The sequence below is a fragment of the Brachypodium distachyon genome, chromosome 3 (assembly GCF_000005505.3).
Source record: "Brachypodium distachyon strain Bd21 chromosome 3, Brachypodium_distachyon_v3.0, whole genome shotgun sequence".
Taxonomy (NCBI): Eukaryota; Viridiplantae; Streptophyta; class Magnoliopsida; order Poales; family Poaceae; genus Brachypodium; species Brachypodium distachyon.
In genome coordinates, this window is record NC_016133.3 from 30,037,457 (window position 1) to 30,053,206 (window position 15,750).

At 41.1% G+C, this 15,750-nt stretch overlaps 1 protein-coding gene across 1 annotated transcript; it reads left to right on the forward strand.

The window, feature by feature from the left end:
* Positions 1–221: 221 nt before the first annotated feature.
* Positions 222–15,481, forward strand: LOC100840542 (transportin MOS14). Its single transcript, XM_010236521.3, has 27 exons — positions 222–610; positions 1,508–1,585; positions 1,692–1,754; positions 1,956–2,003; positions 2,082–2,228; positions 3,811–3,942; positions 5,543–5,583; positions 5,735–5,826; positions 7,312–7,439; positions 9,560–9,635; positions 9,754–9,868; positions 9,939–10,038; positions 10,210–10,291; positions 10,387–10,469; positions 11,555–11,671; positions 11,824–11,875; positions 12,107–12,262; positions 12,497–12,620; positions 12,722–12,803; positions 12,877–12,965; positions 13,035–13,109; positions 13,221–13,275; positions 13,510–13,629; positions 13,705–13,797; positions 13,879–14,024; positions 14,393–14,570; positions 14,786–15,481. Exons 1-27 carry the CDS (start codon positions 482–484, stop codon positions 15,071–15,073), a joined length of 2,889 nt encoding a protein of 962 aa, XP_010234823.1. The 5' UTR covers positions 222–481; the 3' UTR covers positions 15,074–15,481.
* Positions 15,482–15,750: the final 269 nt, after the last annotated feature.

Consider the following 15,750-nt stretch of genomic DNA (forward strand, 5'->3'; position numbering starts at 1 on the left):
GAAGTTTAGGATGTCTGGATAACTTCACCTGATCCAGCAATCAAGCCGTGAAGTCCAAACAGGACCTAAGAATCTCTAAAGACGCTACACTTCCAAATCTTCCGACCAAAAGGAAATCAGCGAACGGCTGTACTGTACACCGAGGTCCCGGGCCCACGCGCATAGAGAGACAGGCACAGCTCACAACAATTGTCATCTCCCATTAAACAAAAACGGAAAAGAAAATCGAAGCAAACAACTCGTCTGGCGTCTCCGACCCCCAGTCCGTCGAATCGTGGAATCGAATCCCGCACGCCCAAGCGCTCTCTCTGCTATGCTCGCTTCTCCTCCGTTTCAAATTTCTTCTCCTCCCTAAAACCCTACCCGGCGTCCCCCAATCGTCGGCGGCAGATCCAGCGAAATCATCCGCCGGAAGTGCGCTGCGGCGGCGAGAGCAGGAAGAGGAGGCAGGGTTCGGCGTGGAGAGGGTCCACGCGGCGGCATGGAGGCGCAGGCCACGGCGACGGTGAAGGAGGCGCTCGCGGCACTGTACCACCACCCCGACGACACCATCCGCACCGCCGCCGACCGCTGGCTGCAGAAGTTCCAGCACACACTCGACGCGTGGCAGGTGCGTGCCAGGCTCGATCCGATTCGTGCCCCAGCATGGTCGGTCGAGTACAGCCGTGAGTTGGTCGGCGTATGACGATTTTAGGCGTTGAATTCGGGGTGTGCCGGCAGGATTTGGGAGGGTTTCTGTGAATTTTTTGTCTGGAGAGGCGCAGAATTTGTGTGATTTTGGAGTGATCCAGCAGTGTGAGATTAGATTTGTTGGGAAGTGGTTTTTCTTCTGCTTCTCTAGTGGCTGAGCATTTGTTAGAGTTCGATTTCAGGCTGTGAGTGGAACCGATATTGTATAGCTGCTTTAGTATCTATTGGCGTGTCAAGAGTCTGGAAACAGCTTCCAGTAAGTATTCATTTGTTTGGACCCTGTAAGTGCCTTTTAGTTTCGGTTGATTTAAGCTAGTGACTATCGATGATGAACTGCTTAGATGATGGGAGATTGAGTTCAAGTTGTGTACTGAACTTTGCTGCAAGTTAAATGTAGGCGAAATTTGCTGCAAGATTAGATTCTGCTTTTGTTCAGTTCTTGCTGTTAGTTTGGTTGCAATCTGTAGTTGCGGGCCACTGGCTACCCAAACTTTTGTACTTGCTGCTAAAGTGCAGCGATTGAGTATAATGGAGTGAGCATAGGTTCTGTGACCATTGATGTTTGCGTGACGTGTACCAATCGAGAAAAAAATCCTTGAAACTTTGATGGTTCTTCCATTTGTTTTCACTGTATCTTCATTCTTTTAATTGCAAGTGCAGTCTGTTCGTAGCAAATGCAGGGTTCCTTTTAGATTTCTAGATTGCTTTGGATTATCGTGGATATTTTATTTACACCATGCCATCTTGTTTATTTTGTGGTCGATAGTTAACTTGAAGGCATAGAATCATTTTCTGTTCTTGTAATCTCATTATGCAGGTAGCTGACAGCTTACTTCATGATGAAAGCAGTAACTTAGAGACTCTCATGTTCTGTTCTCAGACCCTCAGAAGCAAGGTAAAACACACATCAATAGCATTACTGTATTCGTTTCAAGCCATGTAGGGACTTGTTAATTAATGTAACGCTGAATGATGTTTTTTTTAACATGATTGCGTTTTAGGTGCAAAGAGACTTTGAAGAGTTGCCCTCGGAAGCTTTTCGACCATTGCAAGATTCTCTTTATGTAAGTAGCAGCTTTTGAAGTTCTTTAACAGTAGAATTTGTGAACTGTTTTGCACTACAATCTATTGAAAGTCAGTTTTACAAGTTTGCAATAAATAATATGTTCTACTGTCATGGCCCCCTCTGGACGGTAATTGTTATCTCTGGTTGATCTTGCTAAAGTTAATTTTTTTTGTTTTGTTTAACTGTGCTACATCTGCAGAAATTGCTGAAGAAATTTAATAAAGGACCGCCAAAAGTTAGAACACAGGTAAATGATTGAATTAAGCAGGCATATTTTACACTGACACAATTCTATTGACAACACCACTTGTTCTGTCAACTCCAGATTTGCATTGCAATTGCTGCTCTGGCTGTGCATGTTCCTGTGGAGGACTGGGGAGGTGGTGGAATTGTGAATTGGCTAGGTGATGAGATGAAATCTCAACAAGAGTTCATCCCAAGCTTCCTTGAACTGCTTATTATTTTGCCACAGGTACATGAACATTTCTTAGCTTGATATGGACGCCTATTATAGTCTCAAATGCTGTCGTCATATCCCCTATTTAATGGAGAGAAAAGGATAACTACAGAGCTATTTTGAGCTGAAGTTTCAGTAGGCCACTTAAAGTTGTAATGCCACCTTATGATTTGAGGAAAAGTAAAGTGTTCGACCTTTTCCTCGTCTTTTCACCACTTGCAAAAGGTTCTCTAATAGTCAATGGGCGGTCAGTGGTCTTGTTGCTATTATGTTAATAATAAAGTAGATCATTGATGAATCACATCCATAGATACAATATGAGATTTTCCTAGAGCTTTGAAATATTTTAACCAGGTTTTTTTTAAAACACACAAATATATTGTACTGATCATATATTTGTCATGGTGATCATGTTTGAGTTCAGTTGAGTGATATACATCATCTAATCAAAATCTCGTGGTCCAACACATTCAATGATTAAGTGACTAGATTATCCTAATACAATTAGGGCCAGTTCTTTTCGGCTTCTAAACCGGCTTCTAGGTCCACAGCAGCTGAAGCCGAAAAGAACTCGATTCCAACCAGTTTCTAGGAGCAGCCCAACCCCTAAAATCCTTCATATGAGAAAAAGCTGGTCTAGGGTAGCTTCCTGGGCTTCTAAAAAATCCCACCTTTCTTTGCCCCCAAAAGACGCTCTAATTACATGACAAATGCCACCGCGTACCGATTTGTTTCTTTCTCCCGTGCAATCCCCATCGCGAGCCATCTCCTGCCTCCTTTCCTCATCTTCTCCAGTTGAGACTAGGGTTCGAGCCGCCGCCGCCCTTCTGGTTCGTCGGAGATGCGAGGCCGTGGCCCTTCTGATTCTTCGGCACGGCGAGGGCCGCCGCCCTTCTAGTTCGTCGGAGATGCGAGGGTCGCCGCCCTTCTGGTTCGTGGCCGTCGCCGCCAGCCGCCTCTACTCGCCGGCCGTCTCTTCTCCGTCCTCCTCGCCCTGATGACCTGATCTCCTCTGTCCTGACCGGATCTACTCTGCCGCCGGCGCCTGAACTCCTCCGCCGCACATGCTGTTGCCCGGCGAGCTCTGTCCTTCGTTCCAACAAGAAACCTGAAGATATTTTCATATGCTGATCCTGATTCTGATTTTGTGTTGTATTTGGAGTAGTACCAATGAATGATTTTGATACGAGTAGAAATTTTTGATCTTTGTGGATGTCTCCCCTGTGTCTTTGATGTCTTTGATGTATGTTACAGTTCGATATGAATTATTATGAGCTAGTTAAGATATGCAGTTCTTGATATGAATTATGAGCCAGTTTGGGTCAGGGTATTACGGTCTTTATATCTGAAAACTCCCCTACCACAAAAGCCGAAAAGAACTGGACTGAAGTTTCTAATGGGCTTCTCTCCACTACGGTTTCTGTGGGTAGAGAAGCTTAAGCCGTTTCTGGAGAAGCCGAAGCCAAAAAGAACTGGCCCTTAGTTAAGAACCAGTATATTCTGGCATTCACTAGTCTATGTTATATATATTTCTTTTTTTAAAGATATTATACATTTTTCTAGGTGAAACTGAACTTACTTCTATGCTATCCTGCAGGAAACTTCTAGTTATAAAATAGCTGTTCGTCCTGAAAGGCGCAGGCAATTCGAGAATGACCTTTGTTCATCAGCTGATGTTGCTCTTAGTCTATTGACTGCCTGCTTGGGTTTGGATGAGCTAAAAGAACAGGTTAATTTCTTTTCTGTGAAGATCGCTTTTTGTGACACGAACCAAAGTTTACTTAGTGAAGTGGTTAGGGATAGGAAACATGTTGCATATGCATGATAAAAGGGGATACTCACCCCCACACCCCACCTAAAGGGAAGGCATTGAAATAATGAGATTTGTACACATGTTGCAAAATAATTGAGACAACTCAATCAGTAGTCCAGTACAAAATATAATGAGAACTGATTGTCTTGAAGTATGTGCTACGGAGTTAGGGTGGATACGAGCCGAGCTTGACAAAAGCTCGGGAACAGCGAGCCGAACTGGCTCAGCCCGAGGCTGCTGGCGAGCCACCGGAGCAGGCTCAGCTCGAGCTACTGCCTGGCTTGGGCTGGGTCGTGAGCCAGTGCAGTAAAGCACCGGAGCAGCATTAGCAGTGCAGTAAAGGAACATCAGCATTTGCAGTGCAGCAACAGCGCAGCAGTAATCAGCAGCGCCCAGCAACCGGCAGCACAGCAGCCAGCAGTTCCTTCTCCTTGGCCTCCGTCTTCTGCTGCTCCATAGCATGTGGCGAGCCGGCGAGCGTGACAGCAGCGATTTTGGAAGAAGGAAACAGGGGCGAGTGCTGTTGCAGGCGGCGAGTGCTGAGCAGCGGCGGTGCGGAGGTCAGGATTGGCCGAATCGGGTGCTTGGGCGTTCGGCCAGGCTAACCCTAGCTGGATTGCTGGGCCAAAGAGGCTGATCTGTTGTGGGCCTGAATCTATGTGGCTCGTTGAGCTGGACGTATCAAAATGAGCTTGAATATTAAGCTTGGCTCAGGCTTTCTTCCCATTGGGCCGAGCCCAAGTTGATCCGAGCCACCATTAGCTCGACCCAGAATCCGGATGTCCACCCTGAATATGGAGTTTATTTACTATTTGGGCAGTAAGCTGAGGTTTTTCCCCCCTGTTGTTTACTTGTTATGTATCTTGCATGCATATGCAAAATCCTTCCAAAACTGAGACCTCTCTGGGCTACTTCTCTTTGTTTTGGAGTTTGGACACTAGGAAATTTTGTTGCTACTTCCCTTTGTTTTGGCTACTAGGAGATGTAGTTATTACTCCTCTCTGTTTTGGCCAATAGGACATGTAGTTGAAAGTACTTTACTTGAGAGGCATCTTTTGGTTGCTGTTCTCTTTGCTGGTTACAACATTGGGACGTCTATAATGTGCTTGGCATCTCGGTACAGGCAAATGTGATTTTCATGTTCCACATGGTCACAATCTAACTTAGATGGTTACACACTTGTTTTTGAACATGTGGGGCCATGGTTTGTAGGAGAACATAATGCATAGAAAAAAGGGGCTAATCTCTAGTTTAAACACCTGGCAGACCTACAATATATTACTTTCTTTAATCGTCTGCAAAACTTTGGAGGGGCCCTTGTTGGTGTACACAAAGCTCTGCCCCTGTGGACAACCTAACTTCTGACTCTTATCTTTTCTGGATACCATATTTTAATTATTGCCTCAATATGCTTCCCTGAACCCAGAACTACATATATATGCAATTCCTAAACACAGTTATGCAACGGCAGGACTATGTGTATTTTGGCAACTAATCCTGGTTGTTTATTTCACAGGTTTTGGAGGGTTTTGCTTCTTGGCTTCGTTTCTGTCATGGGTATGCAGCTTCTGGGATTTTGATATAGTAATACTTTATTCCTTGAGAATGTAACTGTTGCTGTACACCTAACATTTTCTATTCATACTATTACTAATGTTCACTAACTGCATTGGCCTCATGAATTTATGGAAGTGTTATTTTTCCTCAGAGTCTCCGCATCTACCCTTGCTTCACATCCTTTGGTTCATACGTCACTCTCTTCGTTGAACACTGATCAGTTTCTGGAGGCAGCTGTAAATGGTATTGTTTGTATATGCAACATTTGCTATTTTTAGTGCATCTCTTGTTCTCTTACTACCATAGTGATTTACTGGTGTTCATCTTATTCAGTTTTTATGAGATTGCAAAGTTCACAGATTTATATTTGTTTCTGACTATCTACCGTGCAAATGTTGTTCTAGGCACTAGAAACTACAATGGTATTTCTTTTATTTGTTACGTTGAATTTAGGGATAATAAAGATTAAAGGAAGATCGCAAACCAACTATGGATGTTTGTTCTAACTCATTTATAATCTTGTAGTTTCTACGGAACAGTATGAATTTGGGATTATGAGGTTTCAACAATTTGTAGGGTCATGTCTACAAAGTTTGAATCAAAACCAAGTGGAAAAGCAATTAACGCTTAGTAGGTTTTAAACAAAAATAGATTTCTGGTGTAGGTCTCCACAGGTGAAAGAAACGAGTCACGCTTGAGTTGGTTTCAACTAGTTTAACTATAAAACACAATATCTGGAGCTGGTTACTAGAGGTGGATGAAACATGGGCGAGTGTTAGTGCAGGTTCACATATGTGCTCTTTTGCAACCAAGGTCTGGCTCTAGGTGTCGAAGATGTTGGCCGCAGCCCTACAGTGACAGATCAGGACTTCTTAGATGATTTTCCTAGATGTGTGTGTGGCTTTCTTACCAGCTGCTTGGTTACGTCATCCTCCTCGGTCTTGATGCTCCATCACAAACACTGATTGCTTCGCAGGCTCTCTGTTCCACCCTCTTCTTCCATGCTCTGTAGCAGCACCTCTGTCTGGAGCTCAGTAGAGTGTAGATTGAATAATCTAAGTTTCAACTGCAACTTCATTACAATAATAAGCCCCAGCTTGGCTAAACAGTTGGCTATTTTTTATTTTTTTTTGGCTCAAGTCAGATTGTGAAGCTGCAGCTATTTTCTTGAGCAAAAACATGTGGCCTGAATATGGCGGCTTCTTCGATTTCCCTGTGGGCTTCTTATGTCCTGCGATCTCTCCTTCACCTCTCTTGCCCACACAACCAAGATTGCAAACTGCGGGTGGATAAGAGCTTGCCATTTTTACATCTGGTGCACCCATCAACCATTGTGAAGATCGGAGCCTATATGTTGCTGCTCCTGTCGTGTCGTTGTTGCCAAGATCTTGGTTCACATACTGCTATGCTGCCGCTTCACCGCAAAAATTACTATCTGTTGGCATTGCTAGGATCATGAACTTTTTGTTTCTGATGGATCCACTTATCTCTCATGCTTGATGATTTTGTAAGATCATAATTGTTCCAATAGCTTTTCAAGGTTGTCATGTAAGCTGGCCTTTCGGGCTAGCAAAAGAAGCGTAAAAGGCTACCTATGGATAAGCTAAACCTGGCCAAACAGGCCTACCATAGTTATCATGAATGCCTGCAATTAGTTAAACTACGATACATATTATTTGCTCTGACTTTTGTTATCAGCTTGCTAATGTACTTGTCTCTAAATACCAGTTACCTCTGAGTTGATACATTTTACTGTATCTCGAGATTCTAGTGGCATCACTGAACAGTTTCCGCTGATTCAAATTCTCATCCCTCATGTGATGGGTCTCAAAGAGCATCTGAAAGATTCTTCTAAGGTACAGCGTCTTTTCCAATATTCTGCATTTATGTTCTCTGGCTCATTTTTGTTACCTTGTTCTTAACCCAGGTATTTGAACAATAACTAAGTTGCTTTTTATTTAGAATATGTTACCTAAGGTACACCTACACCTACACCTAACTCTTTTTAGATGAATCCTTTTATGTGGGGAAGGCCGGACATTTTGATTTCGTTTTTTAATTTTATTAGTGAACTTCACAAATCCTTCAGTTCAGTGTAAGATCCTAGAATAAGAAAGTTGGTTATATCCATGGACATCATGCATGCCCGAGTAATTTACATGCAAATAGTAAAAAAAATAGATTGCATGCATGCATATAGAATCACGTCCAGCATTTTGTAGTAACGAATTTCAAAATATGTTCTCTCTCAAACGGTGTACTTGATTTATGATCCGTCTTCGCCATTGGATTTGTCTTGACGAGATCTTCAAAACTAGATCCCATATTGACATGTTCCGACGAACCTTTTTTTGGGCTTAAAAGTTACCCTCAAAGAACTAATGAAGTTACCACCTTGTAACGTGTGAAGTTACCCCGTAATGAAACACAAATAGCCATGTGCCTCCATTCATCTTGGTCAAAATCTAGCACCCACCGCAGCATCCTGCATCTCCTTCACTCCAATCGAGATACCATCTCCATTTAAAATGCCTCACACAAACTCATCTCCTTGTCGTCTGTAATGGACACAAATTGCCACTCCCATAATGCACATAAATTGCCATCCTCTGATGAACATAAAATTGCCACCCCTAATGCACACAAGTTGTCACCTTCGATGAAAACAAATTGCCACCCTAATGCACGATGATTGCCATCTCTTTGAACACAAATTGACATCCTAATGTAGACAAACTGTCACCTCTAATGAACACAAATTGCCACCCCTAATGCCGTCATGCCGATAAATTGCGACCCTAAGGACCACATTTAAACGTTGTACGTCCATCCATTTCGGTCAAAATCTAGCACACACCGCTCGCTCCACCAGCTTGATTCCGTCGTCACAACCCTGGTCTCGTCCGGGTGTAGTGAGTGTGCAGAGCTCCTCCCCGGTGCAAGCCTTGCGGGAGAGGGACCACCGCTCGATCCACCCTCGATTACAATTTGTGTACAAGCAGCCTGATTCGCCATCCGATAATATGTAATGTCACCACCCAATAATATATGAAGTTGCCACCCTATTAGTAACATAATGCCACGTGTCAATTATATATAAAATACGGTGGCGATTTTTGTTTCAATGGTACCATCCAATAATATGTAAATCACCACCTAATAATATATGATGCCACCCTATTAGTAATAAATTACCACGTCATAACTTCATATGGTGGCGATTTGTGCATCGAAGTTGCCACGTGGTAAAGTTGCCACCCAATATATATATATGAAATAGTGTTGTGTTAGGAATACATTAGCGCATGGTAACTTTTCTTAAACAAGTGTGGTAACTTTTGCATTACCGCATGGTAACAGAAGGGTCAAATAATTTGTTGAAAAAACATATGAGAGAGATCTACTTTTGAAGCTCTCATCGATACGAAGTCAACAGTGAAAACAGATTGTGAATCGGACAAACAATCTACAAAACATTTTGAGTTTTCAAAATAACTATTAAAAAAAGTACATGCAGAGAGCATGCATGCTGCTATAACAAACACAAGTGCATGCATGGGTTGTGCCCTTCCCGATTAGCAAAAGCAAAGTAGCGCAGCAGGCGGCAGGCAGCGCATCGCAATAGCGCTCGAGCGTGTCGCGCAGCCGAACAAACGCACGAACGTGCGCGCAATATATTTTCTGTATATCCATTGTGGACAGTAATATTATCAAATTGAGCAAATTTGATATGAATCTCAATTTATCTTGGTTCTTGCTCTATAGAAGGCTGTTTCTATTATGTGACATCAATCAGATCCTTGAATTCTGAAATGCAGTGAGCATGTTGTATTTACCTTTTGTCTGGCAAAAATCTTGTCTTGCTCTATGGATCCTTTTATTGTTCCCTTTAACATTTTGTGCCATGAGTGCATGATCTGATGATCAGCATGTGTATCTGCGTATCCCCCCCTGATAACTCATTTTTCATTATCAGGATGAAGAAGACGTAAAAGCTATCGCTCGTTTGTTTGCAGACATGGGTGATTCTTATGTCGACTTGATTGCAACAGGTAATACTTGATAGATGATGGCGATCTAAAATATGTTTTTTTTATGTTGTATAAAAGAAACGGAGATCAGTGTGGCCATTTAAGCATTGTGCTTGCATTTCGTATTTTAAATGTTCAGGTGATGCCATGGAAATAGTGAATGCACTACTAGAGGTTACTTCTCATTCAGAATTTGACATCTCCTCCATGACGTTTAATTTCTGGCACCATCTTAAACGTAACCTGACTGGGAGGTAACTTTACTAAGATATTATTACTTAAATTACTTGAGAAAACAACCAGTTAAGTGCTTAAACATTTTAGGGACTCATATGCATCGTGTGGATCTGAGATGTCAATTGAAGCTGAGAGAAACAGAAGGATGCAAATATTCCGTCCTCCGTTTGAAATTCTTGTGTCTCTGGTATGTATTTTGAGGGGGTAGAGACTGTTAAGTAATCGTCTTCTTTTCTGATGATAAAAAAGGGGAGACACTTATCCACCTTTTGTGGTGCTAACTAACCAGTTCATTCCATGTATAGTTTATTGGGATAATCACCTGTTCATTTCATGCTGTTTTGATTTACCGAATCAGGTCAGTTCCCGAGTTGAATATCCTGAGGACTACCACACTTTTTCAGAGGAAGACCGGAGGGATTTCAGACATGCTAGATATGGTAATACTATCTGATCTCTTTGAGCTGAGTTACTTTGCAGTTCATTGGCTATTTTATACAATTGCCATGTAATTTCAGATCCATTTGTTTTTCAGCGGTTAGTGACGTGCTAATTGATGCAACTGATGTTCTTGGAGGTGACTCAACACTAAAAATACTATTCATGAAGCTAATTCAAGTGAGTTCAGCTATTTTCTTATCCATCTGTGTTACTTGCCACAATCTTGTGGCGAGTCTATTTGTATGTTCAACAATTCCCTTCCTAAGAGAAATTTCTGCTTGCTGCTTGGCACTGGTATCTATACTTTTCCTATTGCACCGCAACAGTTTCTTAGTTTTTGTATATAGTCTATCATGTGGGTTTCCACTTATTGATGTGTGGATTTTTTGTTGTTGGCACTGAGTCATAAATGAATATGTATTTAACAAATTTAGTTAACTGTAGTATATTAGCTATATGCACCGTCTCTTGTTTTTCACAATCACATAGTTTTGAATATCTTGTGCATTAAGCCATTAACTCATGCTAGTTGCAGGTTCAGCCGCTGTAACTTATGCAAACTGTATGAAATGAACTTCTTGTTTGCGTGTTTATGTCGTATACTCAGCACAATACTATCATAAGTTCTTATCCATCCATCTTATACCATAGTTGCACAATTGATTTTCTCTTTTTCAGATAGTTAAGAGTAAAATACACTGCAGATCCTAATTCGTTTTTAAAGGTGTCAAGTTAGTCTCTAAACTTTGAAAATGCACGTTCGGGTCCTGATACTTTTTTAAGTTGTTCATCACAAGTTCTAAGTGTATGCCTCCTCGTTTGACCGGGTGACGTGGCCATTTGACCAGCGCCACGTAGACCTGTGCCCACCTATCGGGTAACATGTTTGATTGCCATATAGGCCTGAACTCACCTGGAGAGAAAGAAAGGAGGAGGCATATTTTTTTTTTGGCAAATTACATTCCAACTTGTTACCTAACAGGTGGGCTCTACGTGGTGCTGGTCAAACGGCTATGTCACCCGGTCAGACGAGGAGGCACACACTTAGAACTTGTGGTGAACAACTTAAAAAAAGGATTAGGAACTAACTTGGCACCTTTAGAAAAGAATTAGGACCTTCAGTGTATTTTACTCTAATATCAGTATGGAGTAATTTAATCTCTTCTATCTTAGATACTGATGATTATTCGCCGAGCTTCCTAATCCAACTAAGAAATTTGCTTAGTTCTCTGTAATAAAACCCATATGCTTTTGGATTTCAGGCATGTGGAAGCTGCGCCGAACAGAATCAGAATTGGCAACCTGTAGAGGCTGCTCTGTTCTGTATACAAGCCATTGCTAAATCAGTCTCGGTTGAAGAGAAGGAAATATTACCACAGGTACGAATGGCATCTTGATTATGCCAACTTCTGATCTGTAAGATCTTCTCTTTGTATGGCTAGTTTCTCTGTGCCTCACCACAATTATTTACTACCATATTCATAACGGGTGCTAGCTTGTGACGATAATGTGCTGATGCTGTTCTTTGAAGGTTATGCCATTGCTTCCCAGGTTACCTCATCAAGAACTACTGCTACAGACAGGTTTGTTTTTGTGTAATTGATAGTGCATAGTTTATTTTTTAAACCATACACTGTGAATAGCATTAGGAATTGCATGTAGACCGTAGCTAGTTACTGCCTGTGATGGCTGGTTGGGTTTATGGTAAGTTAGGGCTGTTTGTGTATAGCTGTTTGGCAGGAGTCTGGTGTGATTCGGTTTTCCTAGCTTGATTATGATGACAATGGGAGTTCAAATACGCTTGAATCTTGCAGTTTGTTCAACTATTGGAGCATTTTCAAAATGGATTGACGCTGCACCAGCTGAACTGCCGATCCTACCACCTTTAGTTGATATTCTCAACAAGGGTATGAGCACATCAGAGGATACAGCTGCAGCTGCTTCTATGGCATTTAAGTATATATGTGAAGGTATGGCATATCCACATCTTACCATGGGTCTGTCTGGCTGGAATGAAGTAATTATTGTGTATCTTCCCATTTGTATTGATAGTGCTATTTTAATATACGAAGGTGTGATGATATATTGCGGTATTGCATAGTTTATGGAGCATCTTTTTGTACTATTGTTTAAATTGTTTAAATTTTATAACAGGTTTCTTAATATTATCATATAGTTAACTTGTCCCTTTTTTGTGTGATAAGACTGTAGGGGAAAGTTCTCGGGTTCATTGGATGGTCTTTTCCAGATTTATCATATTGCAATAAGTGGAGTTGGTGGTTATAAAGTTTCTTCGGAAGACTCATTGCATTTGGTTGAAGCCTTAAGGTTCCTTAAATTCCCACCATTTCACACTCAAGCTATTATTACTACTTTTTTTGGCTGTATTCAACATTCCACCTTACTTGCTCTTGTATGACACTTACCAGTGTTGTTATCACGACGCTTCCGCCAGACCATGCTAGAAGAGCCCTGGAGTTAATCTGCATGCCAGTGATTAATAGCTTGCAGGTGAGTTGCAATCTTTGGTAGTCATTAGTCAACTGTCAATACAATCCTCGGTAATTTTTTATTTAAAAAACAGGAAATAATCCAGCAAGGTGAAAACACTCTTCAACAAGTCCCTGCTCGGCAATTAACCGTTCACATAGACCGGTTATCGTGCATTTTTAGGTGGTGACCTCCCATTTGTCTTTTTCTTTTACAAAATTTTATTTTGTATTAATCTCCAAATTGTTGCAGCAATGTGAAACTTCCAGAAGTAGTTGCTGAAGCTGTGAATAGATATTGGCCCACATTGAAAGTCATCTTTGATCAGTGAGTATCGGAACCAGGCAAAATCTAAGAGATGTTCCTATTAGTATTATATATACAATTATAGAAGGAAGATCTCATCCATCCCTACTTTTTTAATTTGATCTTTTGCAGTCGGGCATGGGATACACGGACCATGGAATCTCTCTGCCGATCTTGCAAATTTGCTGTAAGTTTTTTTTTATTAATCTGAGTTGGTGGAATTAGTACAAGAGTAGCATTTAAAAAAAAATGGTAGGTAAATGGGAAATCATGCCTTTATTTATCTTCAGATGTGTGCCTTTTACTTGTATGGAGAGCATTGGAGTATTTGCCTAGCTGACTCCTATTGTCACTGTAACACCACATGCATGTGGATTCTTCACCAAAATTTCATGCTAATATTATTCTTTACGTGCTGCAGGTAAGGACATGTGGGAGGTTCATGGGAATCACCATCGGTGAAATGCTTCTAGAAATCCAAACACTATATCAGCAACACAATCAGTCTTGCTTCCTGTACTTATCCAGTGAAGTTATCAAGGTTCTTTTTTTTCCAGAAGTCTAGAGATATACTTTTATTTGTATTTCACATTTTCTGACACCATTTTATGTATAGATATTTGGATCTGATCCATCTTGTGCGAGCTATCTTGCAAGTCTGATACAGACACTCTTCAACCATACGATACAGCTTCTCAGAACAATTCAAGTAATTCCTGCTTTTCAACCCACAGAAGCATATTTAACAAAGCGGGAACTAATTCATTGGATTTCGTTCTCTACGTCGCAGGATTTTACAGCTAGACCAGACATAGCTGATGATTGTTTTCTGCTTGCGTCAAGATGTATTCGTTACTGTCCTGATCTATTTGTACCTACAGAGTTGTTTCCAAGATTGGTTGACTGTGCAATGACTGGTATAACTATACAACACAGGTAGTATCTTGATTCTTGAAGATTAATCATGACTTCTGTTCAGAAATATAAGGCACACTTGACTAGGTTCAGTCTCGATGCAAGATTTGACTATGTTTTTTTTTCCAACAATATGCTATCAAAAAATAATTTAAAGCATTCAATGTTATTTTTGTAGTCTATCCATGTTGTTTTCCACACTTCTGGTTTATAAGATCTAAAAAGTTGGTTGCCTGCATCTTAAGACACCCTAAATAGACTATCAGATGCTAGAATTGTCTCAGATTCAGATTATGCAAGGGCTGGATATACTTGTTTATCCCTGTTCTATGATTCTATCTGATAGTGCAATGGCTAACTGTTGCTGTATCTTTCATGCTATGTTACAGGGAGGCCTGCAAATCCATACTATGTTTTCTATCTGACACCTTTGATCTTGCGAAATCGCCTGAGGGAGAAAAGTACCGAGAACTAATAAACACAATTGTACTTCAGCGTGGTGCAACCCTTACAAGAATTATGATTGCTTCCTTAACAGGGGCGCTGCCATCTGGTCGCTTGGAGGAGGTATGTGTTATGATGTCTTCTGTGATATTTCCTTTTGTCACTTGATACAGCTATGCCTTTTGTGCTACTGCGATATTTCGAGAATGTTCGTGTTTATACGTAATCCTGCTTGTGAGCTTAAACAAAATCTTCCTTATAAAAAAACTGTTCTGCTGAGTCTTAAATTAGTGATGGGAGAAGGATGAACTTCATATCTTCTGCATGGTCCTTTGCAGGTCTCTTATGTTCTGCTGTCCCTTAGCAGAGCTTTTGGTGGCAATATGTTGAATTGGACAAGAGATTGCATTGCCCTTATACCCCCCCAAGCCCTAACAGATTCAGAACGCTCAAGATTCTTGACAATTATATCTGATGCATCATCAGGATCTAGTCTTGGTTCCTTGACTGATCGATTTGCGGAAATCTCAGAGGTTTGTAGACGGAATAAAACGGTGCAGGAAATTGTTCAAGGTGCTTTGCAGCCTCATGACTTGACCTTCACGGTTGTTCCGCGGCATTCGTGATGACTGGACATTTTTATAAGACCAGTTGAAAACCCGTGATGGAGTGAGTATTGGTGCATGTATCCACGTCATCTTGGATTTTTCCCTTTCATACAGGTTTGAGTTGCGGCGTCATACTGTTCAGATTTCTTGAGAGGATAGATAGCTAGGTCAGCCAGTAGTCATTGCGATTCATTTCGTGTTTCAGTCTTTGTACATGTGTTAGTGCATTTATGTATGTGGGAGGAAAATCGTGTTGTATTATCTCAAAATACAGTTGTATACATACTCAGCTGGGTGATCACGCTGATTGTGATCTGCCTTGGTCTTGAATTTTGTAATGATTGACCATCTTAAGTTTGTAAATTGAGATGGTCAATTCTTTCTATGTAAACATCTGCCGAATATTTGATGGTGTCCTTGATGTCACATCGCGGCTGTCTTGGAGATTCCGTGTGAGCCTTGATACGAGTCAGTATAGTAGGAATTACCGGTTTATGATGATTGATTAATTATTTCTGGTTCTTATTAATACTCTGGAATTCATATTGGAAAAAAGTTTTGTAATGGCAAACTAGTTTTTAAGCCCCGTAAATAGTTGTATAATTGATACTTGAAGTTTAATTTGCGTATTGCTCATTGATGGGCGACAGAGTAATTCATACTGTGTAAGTTTTCGAAAACGAAACATCTCTCAC